The 22,988-nt window shown below is 41.0% G+C and overlaps 1 protein-coding gene, 1 long non-coding RNA gene and 1 other non-coding gene across 6 annotated transcripts in view; 1 reads left to right on the top strand and 2 right to left on the bottom strand.

Annotated features, from left to right (window-relative positions):
* LOC122419382 (uncharacterized) overlaps positions 1-22,988 on the top strand; it is an 81,421-nt gene that overhangs the window by 24,639 nt on the left and 33,794 nt on the right. The gene's annotated exons all lie outside the window — the stretch shown is intronic.
* The window catches only part of LOC122419375 (uncharacterized), a 69,862-nt gene that overhangs the window by 23,362 nt on the left and 23,512 nt on the right, over positions 1-22,988 (bottom strand). For all 4 annotated transcript variants that reach the window (XM_043433876.1, XM_043433875.1, XM_043433874.1 and 1 more), the window contains one exon: positions 8,093-8,295. In XM_043433876.1, coding sequence (XP_043289811.1) covers positions 8,093-8,295 — 203 coding nt within the window. The remainder of the gene's footprint in view (positions 1-8,092; positions 8,296-22,988) is intronic.
* Positions 9,224-9,295, bottom strand: TRNAP-UGG (transfer RNA proline (anticodon UGG)). The gene has a single exon. It is a non-coding gene; the product is annotated as a tRNA-Pro (tRNA).

The raw sequence follows: 22,988 nt of genomic DNA on the forward strand, positions 1-22,988 counted from the left end.
ACTTCCGATTTTTTGCTATTCCATATTCTGGTCTGTCTATAAAGCAACTACTCTCCATTTTTAGTTCGAAAATATGAACTTTTGACATTCGTATGGTCTGTTAAAATTGCATTCGAAATGAAAACTATCGAAATATATATATTTTCGAGTAAATACGAATTCAAAGAATAAATATTCGGTTAAACACGTAATCTGCTAAATATAGTCGATCGGAAATAAGAATTTCGAATCACTTATTTTTCTCAATCAGATATTATAACCTAAAAATTTCAAAATATCGACCGTTCTACAATCTGGTTATTTGACATATATTGAACCCTCCCCAATCTCGTGATTTTTATATTTATATATTTACAGCTTCCAAGACAAATTCAGAGACTGATTAGTTCGGGTCTGTTTCTCCCCGATCCGTGATTTAAGCACGTCGCAAACTTTTAAATTTCGATTCTTCGCCACACGTAATAACTCACGATCAAGAATTAACGAGATACTGTTTGCCATTCCTTCACGTTCGTTCCAATCGCGCTTTCGTTGCTTTCTTTTTTCGTACTTATCAATAAATAATGATACACCGGAAGTGTTTGAAGTTTAACCGGAGATAACCCGGGAGATATCGCACAAACAGAGCTCGAGCATAGTGTGCGAGTGCAGCGGTCTCCCGCGTATTTTCTCGGTGGAAATTCGAGAGTCACAGCAACGAGTTATCGCTTTGTTACGTTTGCCGACCCTATGCATATAAATATCACTGAAAGAAGCACTAATGACCTTCGTTTGAATTTCCACGAGGGAATCAGAAGCAGTTGGATCGGCGGATACTTAAAAGACTCGCAGTAATTATTCGTTAACGGTTCCCTCTTCCCATTACCTTTCGCGTGTCAGTGCAATGCGGTAGTTTGCTGTAGGATGTGGAGGAAATTGAGGCAGAATATCGAAAAAAGCTTTTATTCTGCTTGCAAGAAACGAATTCTCCCGAGATATATTTTTCCTATACTTTGTCTTAAGGGTGGGGTAGGTGAAAAAAATTTTAGGTTTTTTTAGACGCTACAGATAATACAAATCTATTTTATTGATTGTGACGTCATAATACGATATATGAACAAGAATTTCCTGAATTCTTAAAACTCGAATATCAGTAATTAACTCGATGGCAGCAGAGATACTTCGGAGAAAAAAGTTGTCTACCGGTGAACAGTGTAAATCGAAATCTACTCGATCGATTCTTTTAAAATTTGACACGGTACTTTTTAACACAATTGACCAGGTATCTACGAGAACTTTTTTCAATTTTTCATATTTATTTTACAATAACAAAAAGGCTCATTGTGTTAGGAAGTACCATGTCAAATTTCAAAAGGATTGGTCGAGTAGATTTCGATTTACACTGTTCACCGAGGGACAACTTTTTTCTAAAGTGCCTAATATAAAGTGCGAATAAATTTAATTTTTTATTGCCTGTAGCGTCTAAAAATTTCTTAAAATTTGGCCTTTTTCCCACTGAATAGACGTTAGCCCGTCCTTAATAAAGAGGGTTTACGTTTTCAACTATTTTCGTTTGGCTTAAAGGATCGGATGAAACAACAGGAAATATTTAAAGATAAATATTCTGTATTCGTATGAACAGACGATCGTGTTCTTTTGTCTGCAAAATCCGGTAACAAGCCGCATGGTTGCGCTTGGAAATTGAAGGCAGGTCATAGCTACGAATCCCACGCGTGTTTCCAGCCACACAGTTATGTTTTAAGCATTGCTCCGAGAGCGGGGAATGCAGCCGAGAAGAAGAACGGCCTTATAATAATATTCATGAAGCGAGCGATATCTGCAACGCGGTTTTGTATCAGAGCGCCTGTGTACGGACACCCCACTCTTACTTTTAGAGCTCTCGAGGGCGTAGGCGCCCTTTAACTTATGTTGTAGCGAGGGATCATTAGTTTCTATGTAAATAATATGCAAAATTCAGTTTCGGAATATAAAACGGTGCAAAGTTTTCAAAACATAAGTTTATACTTTGTCCGAGGGAGCGCGTGCATTTGAAATTCAAATTTACTGACATTCGTTCTAGCGTTATTTCTGTTCAACAATATTTCCATCGCAAAATTTACCGAATTGTTTGTCCTCCGTCCATTTGATTGGCATCAACAACAAACTTTTCAATATTTTCAGGAGACTCGACATTTTGTGAAATGAATATGCGCATTAAGGTATTCCTTTCGCATGACCGTTTTTTTTTGGTGGCGCAAATTGGGACACTCGAAATTCGGACTGATTTCTAACCTCCGAGAAGTCGCGGTTATGCAAGAAAAGCTTCTGCTTCTGTCATTTTTCCTTTTACTAAAAAAAGGGTTTTTTTATCGTCGTTATGGATTATTCCTTACATTTTCTTCCATCTCTGAGACAGTTTGTATCAGGAATTTAGAATTATTTCGTACATGAATTGTCGAATAGGAATGTCATGACGATGCAATTTCTATATAAGCCCCGTATAAATTCTACGATTTTTCAAGTTTTAATTCTTCATTAAATGTTCCATAACCTACCCTGAACGTTGGTCAATCTATATTCGCATGCACTTTTGCTTTACTGTAGTTTAAAATCAGTCATTTGTAGAATATTCGGGTCCGTGAAAGGAATAGCTTGAGCGGAAACGCCGAAAATTTTGGTGCGGAAAGCCTATGCGTTGTTGAGAGAGTAGCAAAGAACCGGTATTTAGATTCAGGTTTTTTCGGAACAAGTTCGCATAAGATTGAAGAAAAACAAAATGAAAAGACAGGAGGATAAAAGTGAACGAGGTGGACAAAAGCAAAAGACAAAAAGATGCGAAGATTGGGGGAAAAGACCGGTTGAGATTAATCGGTTGGCAACAACGGGGTTCGCGGCGAGGAGCTCGCCCGGTCGTCGTAGTCATGGTGCGCCTGTATCTGGGTGCACACACCGCTGGATGATGAGCGGTGCAACGACCACAGCTGTTGCTTGGTGAGCACACGCATCGACTCCTATCTCGGGCCCTTCCTTTCCCTTCTTTTTATACATCCATTTGTGTATGTATAGACGGTGTGCCCCTTAAGTTCTTATTCTCCGTCTCACGTTTGTTTCTCGTCGACGCTGTCGAGGTCGTTGCCGAGGTCAGTGGCCGCGCGGCTTGTTATAGCGGTTCTCAAATTGGTCCACACGCCCTCGTGACCTCAGGGATCAATTAAATGCAACGATGCGTTATTTCTCTGGGTCTTAAACCCTTCGAGTAATGACGCTGATCAAATGATTCTCCTGCGTCTTGAACGAGCTCGTGTTACCAGGCTGGGATCAACTTTTTTGCCAGTTTCATCATTCGGATAAGAGCCCACGAGTTGGCGGTAGTTATTGAGACTTTTTATAATCTGCCTGCGCTGACTTTTCTCTCGCTCTCTTTTGGCAATAATGACCTCTCGAAATTTCATTAGCGAAGGATTCCCCGCGCCTTGTAGCGTCATCCTGGAGTGCCGGAATGGATTTTTTGCTGCGAGTTCACGCCTCCCCAGACACGCCGAGTCAGAATCGCTGAGCAAGTTGTCAAGGGACAATACGTATTTCCGGGCATTGTGTCGCGCGCGAAAGTTCATGAGGCTTCCTATTCGATCTGCATAATCGAGTTGCTCGGAGGCTCAAGCATGGCTTCCTCTAATCGGCACGTAACTCTCGTGTTGCCCCGTTGTTAGCGTCGTTGCGCGGTGCGAATCGATCCCTCATCCTCTGTTCCAACATTCTCACTATCTCTCATATATCTTACATTCGATTGCTGCTTTGGAAAACGAGGATTGCAAAGCCCACACAACTCAATACGTAAAACGATCCGGATTACGCTGATTTTCTTTGCTCCTCCACGCTCACACTATTCTCCTCTGTTTCTCTGCATTGCGCGGCTGTTTACTGACTCGCCTCTTGCGGCGGCCACGTGTTACGTGCTAATGCGAGATTTTCATGTGAGGCACGTGCCTTCGTTGTTTGCCTTGGTATCGCTTCCGTTACATCCGTACCCCGTGCACGATTTCCAGATATGAGATAAATATTTTTATTCCGTATGATTAAAAAAACAATAAACCAACCAACAACAAACCTGTTTCGTTGGAATTTTATCGAAAATTTTCTATAACGCTTTGACGCAATTTCTCTCGGATTTCGTCGTGACGATGCAAAATACTTGAACTGTCGTGTTCTACATTATTTTTCTCGGACTGTTTACAAGTCCACGATACTTTCTTCTTGCCCGCGGTTCGGACGATGTCAAAGGGTCAATTTTAACAAAGGTTCAAACGCGCACACGCGAATCTCGTGACAATTGACCCTAAATTGCTCGGATAAACTTATTAGTTTCTTTTGGACACCATGGATCATTGTGTTCCTGGACGTACACCCTAAACGCTTTTTCGGGGACTGCGTGGTTCCTCCCATGCCAATGATGAATCCGAGCCAAAACAGTTTGGGTTCGTGTCGAGCCTCAAAACCCAGAGCACGTTTTTCGAACAATGAACAATTTATTTCGATGCACGGTGAATGTATGGGTGATTTCAATTATGGTTGCACGTTGAACCACGATCATTGGTAGATGTCAACTCGAGCTTGAGACTGAATTTTTCGTGAAGGAGTTTCCCGAAGGTCCTTAATCGAGCTCAGTCGATGGGACGTCAGGTATAACGAAACTGCTGGGAGAATCAGGATTATTCAGTTCATAGGAACGGTTGGAGATGAAGCAAAAGACTGATTCTGTAAAGTTTAAAGATTTCTACGACATCTTGAAGTCTTCCGTCTCTCATAGAGCTTATGAAATTATGAAAATGTGGCCGCCAGAGCAGCAGCCTCGTTCTCCGCCAACGGATTTTTTTCACTTGACGTATTTGGGTTATCGAATTTCCATCGTATCACGCTTCAGTACGATATTCGAAGGGAGCAACGGTGACATGAACGCAGAAGATGACACGCTGTCGTACAAAAGACGTTCGCAGGGTGAATGACGTCGTACGAAATTGTTTCGAATCATACTTTGAGCAACTGGAGACCATCGCTCCGTCAATATATATAAATATAAGTAAGTATGTATGATGCAACCTCGCATATCGGATGGATACATGGCACATCTATTTATCGAAAATCGAAGTCTTACTGGAGGTTTCCGTGTACAATCTCATTTTCTCGTGACTGAGATAAAGTAGCTTGAATATCTTCGATGGAAAAATGTTCGTCGTCGAATATATTTTTCATCTCGATTTTTCAAGACGATCAGTCGAATTAAAGAGATTTTTTTAGGAAGGACAGATACGACGTTGAAAAAGTTTCCATTGCGTCGAAATGCTAATAAAAATAGTGATGAAAGTATTGAATTTTCAGTTTACCAACGTACCGTCTCGTTCTTGTGTCACCAAGACTGAAGTCCATCCGCGTCTCTATGCTTTCCAAAAATTGAATTCCGAACGAATTTGGTCACATCTGTCGTTTTTGTGGTACAATAAAAAGTTAATGATATCCGTAGGGACAGTGACACACGAGACTGACAGCGATAGAAGGAGAAATCTTATTTCCACGCTCGCACGCACTAAACACGTGATACATGTAAGAGCAGCGCGTTGGATGAAACGTTCTTGAATATTCTGGAGAGACCTCGATGAATATTGATCAAAGAAGTCTCTGTGAAAAATAAAAAAGAAGCCAGAGAGGGACTTTTAATTTGAAGCAGCATTCATCGGATCGATCGCCCGACAAGCTAATATTTTCTATAGTGAAGTCTTCGTCAGATGGAAGAAATACTTTTTCAGTTGCATCTTGCCAGGAAACAAAATTCTCATCGTCAGAAAAGCTTTCGATACTCTTTCCTCACAAAGTTTTTTCCCAGTTTTTTTTTCTTCCAGATCTTTTGCCTTCCTCGAGTGCCTCATAGATGAACGTTACAGTTCCCGATAGAAAAGTCTGCTCGCGCTCTCCCCGTTTCGATTTTCTCTTTACGAAATTTTTCCTCCCCGACAGCTTGTTCATCAACATTTCCGAGGTAGAGGGGCTCATTTTCGTCAAATTTACTGACACGGTTTCGAAGCGATTCACCGGCTTCGCTGTTGAGCTATGTGAAGAGCTTCGTTAATTAGATTTTCTCATAGTGAGCGTATACGTGTGTAAAAATATGCGGATACAATATGAACACTGCATACATAAATGCGCGTGAAATGAGTACCAGTCATCGGTGGATAAATCGATAGCTAATAAGTAAATCTGATGGGTTTTGGCGACGTTCTGGCGCACACGTTTTAATAATCAGCGTTCCATAATTAAGCTTAGCTCGATGTATTGATCAAGCGCCGGAATCACGAATACGTTCCAGAAGCAACATCGCACATAGAAAGTCCGTTCCAGATTGGAATGCGATATTCTTTGCGTCGCGAAGATCTGCTGAGCTTCAAAATGGGTGCGTTTTGTATAATCGTAAATATCGAGTATAGCAATCGAGCGTGTTAATTTATTTTAACTTTTTCATTTATTATACACGTGGCAGGCGACTTTTAATATTTATTAGAGAAAGTTTTCTCGTAAGTGGGCCAAGCACAGAGAGAGAGAGAGAGAGAGAGAGAGTATTGAGACATCTGGCAAGTAAAATTATTAGTTGACCCTTCAAACACTAATTTAGGATTCAAAAAACCCATAAGATTACGCTTAACGGAGGAGATCTTGAAATTTATGGCAGCTGGGAAGTTGTTGAGTTTATGTTGTTGAGTTATCACGTCTCGCGTTTAGTTCGATTTATTTAATTCAATTTTATTGTTTTCTGACGCGAGGATGGTCCCAAGCGTCAGGTAACACACGAGACTTGACGACGCTTCCTCTCAACGTTAATATATTTCTCTTATTAAAAGTGCTGGAACACCCTTGATTCAAACTCCACGAAGAAACCCCTTGGAATCCGCCGATTCGGTATCGGCTGATCGCGGCCTCCAAGATGACTCGTGGATGCCCTTGGTAACGACTAAAATGCTGATATGCACTGAAAACCCCGAAACGACGATCGCTTTCGAGCTCTCGTCGCCGCGGTGAGGATTTTTGTACATTTGTTCCGTTTGGTCTTTATTGACACTCGCGAACGCCTCCGTGCGATAACTCCGTAATTCAGCAAACTCGCGGCGAAGTAGTCAATTGAATTGATTTTGGGTTAACCGCATAGAGATCGTTAGTCTATTTTTCGTTAACAAATGCGACTGAGCAGCATGCTCTTGACTCGAGGACGTTCTTATTGTTACAATTTATTTGCTGTTGTTTTGTTATTCTTCAATTTGTTAAAAGTGTGAAACCGTCGCGGGGAGAATTGGCCCCGCAGAAAACAGTCGTACATAACTCTCCAAACTTTTCTTTTCTCACCCATTCAGTAAATTCAAAATTGTATTTCTCATTTCGCTACTATAATATTATTCTTTTGAGCGATTCCATCACCTCTTTCGGGGCTCGTACGAGGCCGTAGGTATAAATCTCAGATTCCACAATTTTACTTTTATATTTTTCGATAATGATCTCATACTTTTCATTCCAAATCTTCCGAGACTGATTGCTTCCCAATTAGTAATCTAAAATTGTTTTCATACTAAATATCTAAATGCTACACCCCAGTAGTGCAGGTTGGTGGCAGCGAAAGGGTAAATTGAGCCAATCCTTTCTCGTCCCTTCTGGACGTAACGCTAAATCTAGAATTCGAATAGAGCACTCGACATGCTCACTCCAAAGAGTGCTGTGATTCCAGTAACCATAAAACCCAGGCTCTGATTAGTGATTAAAAAGCCTGTAAAGTTGAAATTCAAAGTATATTCAATAATCGTTAGTCGTGATGAATTAACGGATGAAAGAGTTGAAATTTCTAATGGTTCAATGAAAATCGAGGCTTCGTTAATTTGATTGAATGCCATTATCATTCATGCAGTCCTTATTGCGATCATTATTGGCGGGGTGGTGGAGCAAATTTATAATGAAAAAGAACTCTGTAGCCGCGATTCCCAATTAGCTGTTCTGCACTATATTTGTGTATATCGTCGTGTATACGGCCATTATTGTAACTGCACCGGGTATCATCGTCGAAAATTGGATATTGACTTACCGGTTAGAACAGCACCGACGAGCATGAATAGAAAGCCGAAGGCCGGCAGAGCAATCTGGCAGTTTGCGGCAATCACGACGCCCGCAACCATTAGACCACCCTCGATCTTTTCGACCCTCAGTCTCGATATTGGGGTTGGACATTTTAATTTAGAGCCAAGACCGCCAGTCAGCATTCCTTCCTCGACGGATACCGTGTTGGGCCTGGAAAGACGATATTAAAAAAATTCAATCCCACGTGCGCTGTTATTTTCGACGATGAATCATCCAACAAAGAATCAAACTAAAAAATTTCAATCGTTGAGTCGTGTGAAGCAACGAGGGTCAGCTTTGTCGCAAATTGTCAGTGTAAAAAATTCCAGAATCGTCACAATGTTTTTTTTTTCTTCATTTACAGATTAATTGTGCGATTAAAAAGTACAACTTTCGCCTTAATCATATTTCCCAATCGCGATAACGCGACGTGATTCGAGACCACCTTCGCCGTGTCGTGTATCACGACAAACTCGTTTATTAAATAAGGGAAAGCAGCGAAACGTAGCATCTTTGAAACCGACCAGGCCGTGGGGAAAATAACAGCGTTTTCTTTTTGTTTCTTTCGAACTTACGTGCACACATTTTCACCAAAATTTTTCTCACTGTTGACAGTGAGCCCGAGAGTGCGGACGTGTTAATTCAAACGTTCTTTCTACACTTATGCGGTTAATGTGCGCGCATATAAAACTAGTGGGTGCGATAAAACGGTATATAAACGTCGTGAAAGTCATTACGCAATTAACCTGAGCAACTCCGTGACGCACACTCATAAACACGTGAATGTATTTCTCCGTCTGTATATATGCGTGTGTGGGCTTAATCGCAGAGTCAACGACCTCTGCCGCGAGAAAATATCACGTTTATCTCTTCACGAGAACCTCTCACTCGTTCACCTTGCCTTTGCGGCTAGATTTTACCTCGACATTTTCGCGGTCGTTATTCCCTCACCGGTAAACTGCCGTCGGAGCACTCTCATGGGATCCTTTATTTCTCTGCCGCATTGTGTTTTTTCTAACCAATTTTTCTTCAACCGAATGCAGACAAACGTTTGTTTATCATTATTTTTGTTATCGGAGTTATGAAAAATGAAAAAATTGGGCTCAGCCGGGATTCGAACCCGGGACCTCTCGCACCCAAAGCGAGAATCATGCCCCTAGACCACTGAGCCGATTTGCCTAATATTCGCAATAGAATATTCACGTTTTATTGCGATTTAAAATGCTGAAATCGATTCTGGGGAGGTGAGAAAAATGATTTTCATCATGAATTGTCATCCCTTCGCATTTTCTGGCACGAAAAGGTCATGCACGATGGGAAATTACATTTTGTTCCATTCTCCGATGATTCTGCATCGAACTCTTAAAAACGTTATTTCGATGGAGTATTTTGGAGACTCAGATTTAGGATAAGTCTTCATTGGAGAAGTAGAACAACAATTCGTTTTCTTCGAGCAGTTTTCAAGGCACAAATGAAGTGAATTTAATATCCTGGGAGCCGAGATCCTCCGTTCCGCCTAGTGGATGTTTATAGACCGGCCTAGACAAAACACAGTTCGAGTCGTGCAGTTCATTGACCGCGCACCCCCGGCACCGACAGCGTATTTACGTACTCCAAATTGATTCCTTCGCGGGGTGAAATGTTGTGTCATCGCAATTGTACATGTGCGACTGTGTGTATTTTACTCCGAGTTCATCTACTGTCAGCAAATGGAAATGGAGCGTGGATTTGCTCAGGTTTGCATCGAAAAGGTAAACACAAGTCTGCATGCACCATCCAATGCCCTGTATTCACGTATGCGTCTGCGGTACGAAATAATAGAATTTCTTATGAGGTGAAAAATTTCGTCGTAGAAATACTTTTTATGCGGTGGTTCAATATTTTTTTTTGCCCAGATGCTTTTTGTCTCAGGACGTTCCTGGCGGAGCATTCGCCTGCTCCCGTGGACCATAAACCATTAAACTATTTAAATAAGCCACAATGAATCCTCAACTCGCTATTCATTCGCCATCCAGCATTCATATTGCAAATTTCCCAGACGGAACAATTATGCCGTCTTCTGAGAATACATTCAATGTTTTTTTTCCAAGCATAAAATGGTTTCTTCCAGCTTTATGAACAGGATGCGATTCTACTGAGAAGCGAGGGCGCACTTAAACTTTTATGCACTCTGCTTGGTGCATGCGCTGTCTGCGGGAGCCCCGGAAATTAAAACGGGAAATGTAAAAATTGAATCATGTTGCAGAAACTGCGGAGAGCTGTATTTCATTTTACAGAAAGTATAGAAAAGGAAAAAAACGCCTTGACCTTTGCAGATCGCAGTGAGGCTGAGAATGCAACTCGAGACTGTGAGCAATTTACAGTGGGAGGGTCTTCTCGAGTTTCTTCCACGTTATATCGAGGGGGGCTGTATACGCTGTAGAATTCGATTTTAGAGCACCGCGACGAATGGGCGTTTCTTTCGTTCGCTTTAGCGTTATATTTTGCCTCCAATTAGTGACTTTTCCGACGCACTAGAGAACACGCGACCCTTGAGCTTTCAGATTCATCGCGGAAGCTTTTGCTCTCTCGCTCCACTGGGATTCGTTTAATTGGAATTTTGCAGCTGGAAAAATCGTACCGACCATTTTTTACTCGTTTTTTTTTACCGAATTTCGCGTTTTCGAACTCGCTGGACCGAGTAGCGAGAGGCGGCGTGAAAATCGAACTTTTTCACGCCGCCGACTATTATTTTTGGCCTAATGGAACATTCGATTGCACAACTTTCTTGATAATTACATGCACTTTCATCGCTCTTCGGAGATTTCTTCCACATTCGTGAATTTTAGTCATATACGATAACGAGCCTGCGCAGTCAGGCAAATGTTTTTACCGAATGCGTATACAGAAAAGGGGAGAAAAAATTCAGCGAGTTTTCGACAAACGCGCCAAAATGCATAAACCAATGTTGTAATCTTTTGCTGTTTCGTACACCTCAGAAAAGACACTTTTATTTATTTTTGGTCAAGTGCCAAAAATAAGCACTCGGCTATTTTCAAAACTTTCATATTATTATTGTCAATATATTTAAGGCATTTTTGACCCTATACGAGTGTAACTCACGCTGCCAGTTGAAGTTCCAATAAACTTATTTCGTCGTCTGTCGTCATTGTTTCGACGTTACCTCCGAATCTAAAAAGTACACGTGGTCGCGCACACGCTCGCTTTTTATGAAACTTCGAGCAAGAGTTTCGTTTTCACACAAACGTTTTTGAGCGAGAAGACAGTTGCGAGTTGGAAAAATTCCGTTTTGAATACAAATACGGGTTCGTTATCCATTCAGGCGAGCCCGGAGCACTAACGACAAAAGTGATCCCTGCGTGACACGACCGAACAGTTTCTCATTCACGGAACAACTAACCGTTTCCATCGATTCAATGTGGTTCAAGTTCTTTTCGCTGCGGAAACGCGTACACGCCGTCTGGGCGCTTAATTTTTGAACTTTTATAGTCGTATAATTTTAGTTGCCTTTGATAATGCGTTTGTGTGTGTGTGTATCTCTGAGCATAAATTTGCTTATGTTGAAATTCAAATATCATGCTAATAACGTGAAGTGGGACATAAATTGTGCTACTGCCGGCTAAAATCTGCTATAAAGATAATAATAAAAGTGTATGGCGGGTGAAATGAGATTTGGAAAATTCAACAGAGTTTTAATCACATTTTCGAAGATTCATAAGAATTTTTTTGGGTCTTTGAACGATTGGCAGGAATTCGTTGATGTCTGGGCGCGTCGTAGGATGACGCGGATGTTGCATTTTAAAATTTTCTACTAATGAGAATCGTTAAGTTTTTTTGTGTCTTTTTGAACGATTTAAAAAACGAAGCCCAAGAATGAAAAAAGGTTCGCCGAGATGATAATTTTTGGCACCGTTAAACCCTTGTCCTGAAATGAGTTTAAACGTAGGTTTTAGAATGAAAAAAATGTATCAAATACTCCAAAAATTCGTTAACTTCCAAGGTTCAAGCAATTAATGGCCGTTCCGGTCTTAATCGCAATCATAGATAAAAGCGATTTCTCATGTCAGGGGCGCGCGATAGGACGAAGATCGAATACGAGGTCAACAATTTCTTTCCTCGTCTGACAAGTACATAAGAAACTGGCGCATTCTCCTGATAGCGGGAGCACAGGCTAATACGAGGGGCACTTGACTCTGGTGATCCTATAAATAGATCGCGATGGTCCGTTAATGGGTTAAACTTTGGGGGACACGACATTATGTCGTTAAAGTCGTATCGAATGGTCGTTGCTGCGAGACTCTTTCGTCGTTGGGATCCTGCGTTATCAACTGAGAAGGGGAGAAGGGCGATTCGATTCGAGACCGTGTGACGCTGCCAATTCAATTGCGTTGTTAACACTCTTTCCTTCTCTATCTACCCTCAAGGTTGGACGTTTTTTCATTAATTTTTATTGAATGTACGAAGAGATTATGCACGTGACCCTAAGCATTAGGTAAACTTATTCGTTTACCGTGTAAATACGCGCATTCAAATATAGCTTCGCTCGACGTGTGTGAAGTAGAACGACTCCGGGACTACAAAAGCTTTGAGAACGCGAGTCCTCAGTTTTTTGCCCCCGAAATAATCGTTTTTTCGTTTATTTGTCATGCTGAAAAAAGTTCGAACGCTTGAAGCAAGAAAATATCGACGGGATCCTGAACAATGTCGAAGATACCAGGAATCCAAAAAACAATTCGGTAGAGTCAAGAAATTTGAGCTTCCACATAAATCTAGAAAATAAGTGACCATACCGGAAGGGCCAATAATTGCATAGCTTGCGCATAAACCGATATAAATGTGCATCGAACTGAATCTAAGAGCGTGCATGTAATCCGTGCATGCGAAATAGTTGGTTGGACAAATATACGTGTACTTTACGCTGCAGCGCTACTGATAGACTCGCGTCCTAGATCCAATTTAGAAAGCGTCAAGGCCAACAACGCCATCAAAACGATGAAAGAGTGTGCGAGAGAGAAAAGCTCTGGCTTGTAGTCACGAGTACGAGGAGCATTTGTTGACGGAAAACGCGAGTGCGATAACTCCCGAGCTAGTATCAGCAATTCACGTGAGTTCGCGTGGATATCATCGGTACATGGACGACGTACATTGCCTGGATCCTGGGACTGGTGAGGTCGGAGTTATTGAGTTTAGGGCTCTGTAGCAACGCTTCTAACATTTGTGGAACAAATTCTTTTCTCACGATTAACCGACAGTATACAGGTACTAATTTTTGTACTTCATTTTCAACGAGCAATTTTCCTACGTGGAAACGCTACTACGTAAAACTGCTCGTTGGATATTCAGAGTTTTGATTTAAGCTTGATCCTCGATGTATATCGTTCGTTCGAAAAATGTTGCACATTTTCTGTGGAAGTTTATCGTAAACTGACAATATACCGTGGAAATTTGATAGTCCCCTCCAGATATTCGGAAACCACAGATTTTTCATGGCACGATCATGACGAATCACGTCTGTCTATTGAAACAGCTCTACATATTTTACTGCCATTTCTTATCACCAATAAACAGAAGCTTCTATAATATTACATGGTATCGAAAATTCCAACTTTAGGAGTTGCAGTTTGGAAATATGCTAGAAATATACACAGCTTGTATCTATTCCCGGAATTATTATAGGATTCACCGTCTATTTGTCGAGAAAACAATTAACGAAAATCACTTTTTGAAGGGTTATGCACAGGCTCTTGTGGCAGGCACACTTCTTGTGCGACCATTTGGATTTCATGAAATAGGATCTTCCCAACTTTGAAAAGCCAAAAACGAGAACAAGAAAATATAATGTTTTTAGATATGTCTTGAGAAAGCCTCGTTACCGGTGAAAATCACTTGGGAATGGAAAAAGAAAAACACTCATTCGAGCTGGTTAACGAATAATAACGACATAAACGATGGAAAGTTTGACAACACCATGAGCCAGCTTCTTCCAAATATAGATATGCATACGCATATAAATAGAAAACGGCTGTTGTCACATTAAAAGTGTATGAATCCCAATAAATAAATTACACATAATCTTAATAATTGCGAGAATAAATTTTAACAGTTTCTTTGATCATGAAAAGAGGAAAAAAGTATTGAGTTGCTTTTTTGAATCACAAGTAACGCATGATCTTCCTTAACGATAAAAAAGCGTTAGGAATAACAAAGTTTGGAGCTGCCTCGAAGTGCAGTCGTAAAAACTTTTGACAAATAATGTATATTTCCCCAAGCGGATTTGTCGAGACAGTATTCGCTACACTTCAAGCTAAACAGTTTTAATGTGCAGTCACATCTGCTTCGAGCCGTTGCACAACGATCGAAGCATTCGTTTAATTGAATAAACGTAGCGTGTATCACACGTGTGTTTAATTACTTGCGTATAAACCATTTGCCTGCAGACCATGTGTCCGACATCATATGCGCATAGTTGCAATTATATTTATATACAAGTGCAAACACTAATGTACGCGTGAACATACGCAAGTGAATTTTTATCCAATGTGTGTACGAGGCTATACGTATAGCAAGTGTTTGTCCAAACGACGTTGAGTTATGTGTTTTCACCGCAAAAGCCGAACGTTTCAACCCGCGATTCCGCAAATTTTGCTGTTTCCATTCTTTTTCGTATTCCTTTCTTATTCCAATAGCGCAGCGTGTACGAGATGCCTGAAGAAAAAAATATTGTTACGAGAAAACAGAGAATGTTATCGCGTTCCGCCGAGCTGAATGAGAAAGTGGAGCACAAAAAGTTCTAAACTCCTGACACGAAGCTAAGCATCCGAAACGATGTGGGAGTAGACCGCGTGTTGAAGAGTCTATTCTACGTATAGGATCGTATGTTTTCATGTATTGTGTCTACATTGAAGCAAACGTTAAAACAAAAAAATTATGCTATGGAAGAAACTACTCGACGAAAGAGACTTTTTTTCTGCTTTCTATACCTCGATAACACACGCGAGATAGCCTTACTGCGTATTGACGAAATCTTGAAGTTATCATTGGGCGACACGAGTGAGGATTCGGATAATAAATGACCCGCTCTAAAGTGAGAAGCAACCATCCATCTGTGACCTTTGATACGTTTTTTTATCAGCCCGTTCGAAAATGGAGAACGCATTTGAATGTCAACTGAAGTTCTGGGTATTTTTTTTTTTCAAAAAGGATTTTGGTTATTATCAAATTCAATTTTTTTTTCTAATTGCGTTAGCCAAAATTGAAACGCATCCGTTTGGATATTGCTTTGCTAATTATTGATTGATGGCATTCCCAGCTTCCGCATGCACTAGTGCCGATCACTTGTGCTGAAAATTATTCATCTCGTGCTTTCTTCCAGCACACCAGACGCGAGCTTTACGAATACATTGCCAGTCGTCTAGGGTTCACCTTGATAATTCAGTTTTTGATGGGTTATCGAGTTTAATGGACTTTTTCCTTGGCCGATACCGGCGTGAAAATTGCAACGCCTGGAGGCGCGTCGCGAAGAGGAAATTGAATTTTGGAGAAGCGATCAGTTCACGTGGAGTTCCTGCGAGAATATTGTGACCCCTGGTGATTGCGACTTCATAATATGAGCGTTTACTTCGTTTTATCAAAACAAATATATTGAGAGAAGATAAAATAAATCGAAATTTTCACTCTCAAATTGTTGCTCGAAGGTTTTTATGTACTTTGAACTCAAGCGGACGTTTTATAATCTCGTTATTTCGTTTGGGTGCGTCCAAGGCATGATTCATCTCCGAGTTATTCAATCCTCTCTATACGGCTATATCGGGTTGGCTTCTTTTCGGGATAATATGTACCCTCGCACACTGTGAAGCCAGCACGCAAGTTATTACACACACAAGCATGCGTGTGTGCATCGGCGCTATAGAAAAGAGAAAAGAGAGTCGCTAACGCAATAAGCAAGTTAACTGACCCTGTAAGAGTCGTCGCCGTACATACGTTTCTGTACAACGACGATTGTGAGCGAGGTCGATAACCGTAGAACGTAGCCGAAGCGAATATCTCTTAACCGCGCGCGCGACATCACAAGCAAAGGAAGATTCGAGAACGAAATAGCTCTTGCGAGAGCGGCGCGTTTCTTTCTACAACCTTGAATTCAAGCTCGGCTCCGTTCCATCATCAGGCCTCTCTCGTTCCCTCAATCTTATCACGTATGCCTACGAACGCAGCGCGTATCATCTTTTCATCTGCTGTCACCGTCTCCTCCGCCTAGCCATGTATATTTACGTGGGATGAATGCAAAGGACACATCTTTCCTCGTTTCTTTTTATCCCTGCTGCTCGTGGCATACGAGGTAAAGGCCTTTGCCTCGTGGCACGAGTCGTCACGATATTTCTCACCGCTGCTGCGACGCTTTCTGCGAAGCGCAAAAAGGGATGAAAGTGGTAGACACGAAAGAGGTAAAATATCAAAAGTTCTTGTCTTCAAATCCTCTGTCTCTCCCTCTTGTCACATACAGACAATAGCAATTTTCAAGTACGGAGAGAGTGTCTCGCCCAACCTGCTGCGGTGGAGAGACAAAAATTGCGAATATCTTTCTGACAGCCCTGCACCACTTCCTTTTTATTCCATCGTAAATCACAGTGAAGCGTGCTGGAAACGGAGTGTTTTTTGGGCCTCTACGACGAGAGCGACGAATCCTTTTAAGGGTATTCAAATTTTACTGCGCTAAAATAATTATGAGAATGTTTTTTTTGGAGCTGTGACATGCAAAAAGGTTACGTTCGCAAGTGAAAACCTTCGATCATAGAGTACGTCATCTTGAGAGCTTTTCTGAGTGAAAATTAGTTCCGAGGCTTCGATATTTTTCTCAATTCACGAACCGGTTTCGCTCTCCAATAGACGGCGTCATCGTAGTGTCGGCCGAGTTCTTTTTCGAGTGTCCGGAGTGTGAATTCCTAGCCACGAATGTCTGGATTCCAAGTTGATTCAGTGATTTTATACCGGCTCGAAAGTACTCACAGCGATCCCATCAAAGCGGTGGCTCACTGTCAGTGAAATCGTTGATTTTTTTGCGAAACTATACATGCGCGTGGTTCTAACAAGCGAGAAAGAAATGTGGACGATAAAAGTCCGTTTGCGGGGGAGTGCTCGCAAGCACATGTGCCCGGGACGGATGTTGCTCTGAATTGGCCCAACGAGCATCGTAACCGACTAAACGTCGGCCCCTAACGTCTCGTCGACAGTGACCACAACGACTCCTGCGATACATTAGTTGTGCGACCTTTTCGATTTAGGTATATTGAAGAGAGCACTCGCGTAATGTGCCAAGCAAAGACCGGGGTGGAAGTGTCCTCCGTCCGTTCTGCGGCAATTCATCAGATTATTCTCCGCTAAAACTGCGACTTCTCAAAGACAATTGACGAATTTGAGGAGTAGCGCACTCGATAGATTTTTATTGCATTACTTCGTCACTGAGAAGACTTTGGAAGAATTGGAAAAAATTCCAATTCCTCTCAAGTCTAAACGTTCCACTAAGGATTGTAATAATTTGAATTTAGCGCGATATAATATTTCACGAAACGACTGAAATTGTGATCTCACTCCTCCCCGAAATTGTAATCCTCGGATGTCGCTGACCAGAGAGTCAGTGTGAAGAGTGCCCTCGAGTAATAAAGATCGACATAGACCCTGACCGTTTCTTAATCATTTGCCTCACCTTATTTCATCACTCGATAATTCGATATTTGGATCAACGCATCGAGTAGTTCAGGCGAGTAAAGATTTTGATAAAAACATAATACCAAAGTATTCTGCACAGAAATAAAAGGTTTATTACAGGATTTCTCTCGGTGAGGATCGACGATGCCACGTCACAGCAAAAGCAGCTTGAAGATAAACAAGCAGCAAATGCTGCTTGTTTATCTTCAATGATATAATACAGCGAAAAGACTTTGACGATGGATCACTTCGTGAGGGTGATACTCTCGCAATGAAGATTGCTTTAGTGGCTCGGAATAAACGAGAAAAAAAATAATAAAAAAGAAAAAACAAAACAGTGACTGTTATATTACACCCACGAACGCTCGCAGATATGACTCTCTTTTCTGTCGATACTCTCGCCAACACATGTGCCTGCGAGACGTGTCGGAACGTCCTGCCATTGCTTCTGTTTGCTATTGCTGATGACTTTTTAATGAGCCCTGGCATTTTGCCAACACACATGAACGGAACACTCTCCCCCGATGTACCAGTTGTCGTTTTCGATTGAAATGCACACGTGTTGGATTGACAAAAACGAAGCTACACAGCCCTTCACCGACGCATGAATACGAAACCTCGAACCTCGATGTTTGTGTTGGCGGGAGGCTGAAAAATCCATAGAGCATTTCCACGCTTTTTTTTTTTTTTGGGAAACTTCATTCCCTCTGGTAGTTTAAATCGCTGAAATCAAGCACTGTTCTTAACGGTTTACACAGCTCCAAGGGTTCAATGCGACATGAAAGATTTCGGCGAGTTGAATATTTCGAAAAAGTTTAATTTTCGTTTGTAAACTCGATCTAATCGCCCCATCAATTCTCGTAATCCCCGTCTCAATTAAAGTCAGCAGTTTCAACTTTACTTTTCATTGCCGACTTCATAAAATTCCAATGGAAAAAGAATATTGATTCTTGTAGACAAAAAAATGCTGTGCACAATAGAATCTCGTCTCGTAGGCAGAGAGGGCGCATATAGCCGAACAATGAAGCGTGTCGGTGACGTCTAGCAGCTAAAGTCGATCAGTTATTTTTATGCGCGACGTTGCAGTATGAAACATTCGGTAGACTCGTTCGAAAACGAGTAGAAAAATACAAATTTTTCAAGCGTACCGACCAGACAAATTCGTCAAAAGTGATGCTATTAAGGATTTCTCCTGGTTGACCCAAATTCAAAAGCCGCTTAAAATTAACTCCATGTTCAATTTTCAAAAGAGCTTTTCCTATATTTCGGCATTGTGTCTTTCTACTTATTTTTTTCCCATATTTCGTCATTCCTTTTAAATTGAACACCCTTTTAAGGATATTACAACCGCATAGAACGTCCTTAATTCGCCAACGAAATTTCGCTTCCACGTCCCATCCTCTCTCTCTCTCCATCGCTTTATGCTGGCAATAGTGCTTAAGCACACATTTAAAAAGGAGTCTTAATGGATCCGTCACGGATACGCATTCGCGTGTCAGATCGCGATGAAAAGGGCTCCGTCAAATTAGATCCTCGCGATCACAACTGAGGAGAGCTTACTCGAGTTTTGGTTTTACGTTCCCGGACTTTTCTCGCTTTTTATATCTATACGTTCGACGATTCGACTCGTATCGCAGGCTGATTTACGTATATAAAATGATACCGTCTCGAAGCGAATATACGTAGATATTTTCATGCACTTATAGCATGCATTTGCGACGGTAATATTAAGGTCAACTTATATAGTTGGGGGCGAGCTGCAATATGAGACAGAACGAGACTCCTCGTGCCGCAACGAACTATACGAGTCAGTGCACCTCGTACCATTACCTTCCTCATTGCTTTTTTCATCCGTTTTTTTCATTGTGGATTGACCGTGCGCCAGCTTTTTTCGGGAACAATTTGACGATAAATTGATACATGGAAAAAGCCAACGGGGCAAACGCAACGCAGGTTCGATTCTCCATTGTTTTGGTACATCCGAGACGCCCGAGGCTTCGCCAATATTTCGTTCTCAAACACTCCCATTACGGTAATGGATTCTCTTATTGTTAGAGTCTTGAAAAGCGAGAGGCTTTTCCGCACTCAGACTCTCGTGTTCGCTGATTCTTGAGGAGGCTGTTACTGAATCAAATGCAAGGGGCGTTCGGAGATGAATTCGGACGGTTTTGTCACCTCGAGAGTGTATTTTTCAATTGTTTAAAAATCGAACTTTTCTTCGCATGTTCAGGTTACTCTGGAGGCAGATGAATTACAGAAAATTGAAATTGTCTCTTCTCAGGGTTCGATTTACAGGGCTCGGGCGAGCTGCAGATTTATTATGGATCAATGCCGTATCATGCTATGGAGAAGTAACTTTTTATTGGGTTGAGAAACACGCAGTATCAAGTCTCGTGCTTTGTTCAGCTCGTATTTGGAACGTAACGAAGCGTGCGCCAGATCGTATAAAATGAAAAGCGCACTACGATTTTCATCGGCAGTCCCCACAGATGTATCGAGTTTGGAACCAACGTGATTCAGGATCGATTCCGTTTTAGTGACCGCGAAGAAACAATCGATAAAAAGAGACAAAGATTTCTGCATAGAAACGTGATTCGCATTCGTTATTTTCTCTTTTTTCGTCAGTTCGTAATTCGAAAGATTTTACGTCCACGAATTTTTTCGTTCCCGAATGAATCGTGATTCGATTGGATACCATAAGTGTATCTCGATTCTTTTCACCCACTCCAAAGAACCCGTGAACTGGCAATTGTGAATGGGAATACTAATCCAAAGCGTCAATACAAATCCAAAAATACCTGCACCACGACAATTCAACTGTTTCTCTACACCGAAAACGCGAATTACTGCATTGTACACCAGGATGAATATGTGTTCGAACTGATTCCAATCATGACTATTTACTCTGGGTAAGATACAGTTTCGAATACCACGGTTTCGCTGCCTACTAGAACAATTTCCCGAAACTATCGAATTCGTGAACACAGCAGCAATCCCTTGGAAAGTATGTAACAATATATCGAAAAAATGCGAAAATGCATAGAATCACTGGATTTTATGGATTTTTTTACGAACAAAAGAAAGTAATTTTTCGTTCGGTTTTCACTGAAAATAATAACAGCGTGGGTTTCTCGACCTAATCTCTTCGTGCAATATGAAGAGAATGTAAATTGGTTCGTACCATGTTGTTCCATAGTTATGATATGGTGGAAGAGAACCATGATGCAAAGTCTCTTTTGAAATATTTTCTTTCCAAGCTTTGAAATTTTCAAAAAAAGCCTTTTTTACTGCAAACAGTTTCGATGCTAGTCTAATTTATGAAAATTGGTCGATGATTTTCGTATCCCGGATAAACAACGTCAAAAAAGGTGAAAATTGAAGCTCGTGATGGAAAAATTATGGGATGGAAGATACTATGGGATAATTATGGGATGGAAGTTCAAGGTCCCCTGATAAGGATAAGCACAGTTCCGAGGCCTCTTACCGGGCAAAATTTGGAATTATTTAATTTACAATTTTGAGTTTTTAAGACCTAAGACTGTGAAAAAATTGTACGGTGTTCGAGCTGCGGAAAAGTTTATATCGTGAAGAAAATTTATCACAGATTCCGTTCCTTAAAAAAAACATTTCCTTACGTGGCTTTTTAGAAAGAATTTATTTTTAGACTGACTCAATTCCCTTTTCTCGGTGCCATTACACACCGATGTAAACTTTCTTCCGCACAATAAAAATGTTCCCTAGATTGTGTGTATTTCAAGTGTCAGCGGTACCGATTCAATCATTAACTAGTCAAGTTGAAGTACAAATTTTGTCTTTTATTATATTTTTAAAGCATTTTATTATATTCTTATGATAAAAATATTCTTAATGGAAGTATTTATTCATTTTATTAATAATTTAGACTTGAATTTAATCAACATAAAGTAGTTTCGAACTTGACTAGTCATAGAACGGCAGATTTACTCCAATCAAATAAGTCATTCCGATTAAAGTACAATTCTTTACACAAAGAAAAATGACTTGGCCAGGAATAAGGTTCTTTGTCACGGTATTTCGTTTGTTTAAATACTTATTCAAGCAAAGACTGCTCGATGACGATCACAATTGTCCGAATATAACGCTAATTATGTATCCATTGAACGAAATATTGCGAGTACGTCATCGCGCGGTCGTGCAAAACATTATTTCAACAAAACAAAGGACGCGCAAGGAAGTATTACATGAATCGTATTCCTTTGACTCCGTGCCTGCAGTTAATTATTAGTGCGTGGGCATGGATTTTTTTTATGGTCAGCAGGAAATGACCGACGTGACCGCCGCTCTGCGAGTCGCATAACGCGATCGATAACGAGATAACGGATAATTGGATGAGATAATTATTGTTGACGGAAGAAACTTTTTCCTCTAGTATTGTTATATTTGAACTTATCGCGTCTCGTCCACCCAGCGAATGAGCGTAAACACGTATCGTTGACATTCATCATTTTCTTCCGTGAACCGTTTTATTTTTTGTTATTATCCCAGCGTAACGAACGAGCGAATTTCTGTTTCCGGTAATATAACTGAAAATTGTGTAACGTCCCACGAATTACTTTGTGCGTTTAGCGAATCGATATTTTTTCATGTTCCTTGTCAAAGCGTGAAGTGTATTTATAAAAATTTTATGTGCATTCCAAGGATGTTTTTCACTCGACTCGAACGAAACATCGTGATCAATCGATTACTTGAGAAGCCATGCGAGTGCAAAAAGCGAGTTTTGTTTTTCTGCTTTTTCAGTCTTCGAATAAATGACAAACGTCGGTTATTTGTTTCCCCGTTTCAGACAATATCTCACTTTGAGTTTCGAGCCATAACTTCTGACAACAAGAATCGTGAGAGCCAGCACTGCGCGCACCAGCCCACGTTTCGATAAAACAAATGGCCTCGATGTCGAACAAATATTATTTCTGCCAAAATTTCACGGCAGCACAATCGATCATTTTTCTGATACGGAGCAGCAAAAAAAGCAGCGAAAAGAAACTCGATTCGAGAGCGCTTCGTAAACCGTCCGAACTCTAGGGGAGGCATCTTTTCTCGAATATATTAAAGATCAGCATAAATGTATATCAAGTTTGGTATCTCTGTGTGTTTTTCCTCCCCGTTGAGCCCACAGGGATCACACA

This window comes from Venturia canescens, chromosome 1 (assembly GCF_019457755.1).
Source record: "Venturia canescens isolate UGA chromosome 1, ASM1945775v1, whole genome shotgun sequence".
NCBI lineage: Eukaryota > Metazoa > Arthropoda > Insecta > Hymenoptera > Ichneumonidae > Venturia > Venturia canescens.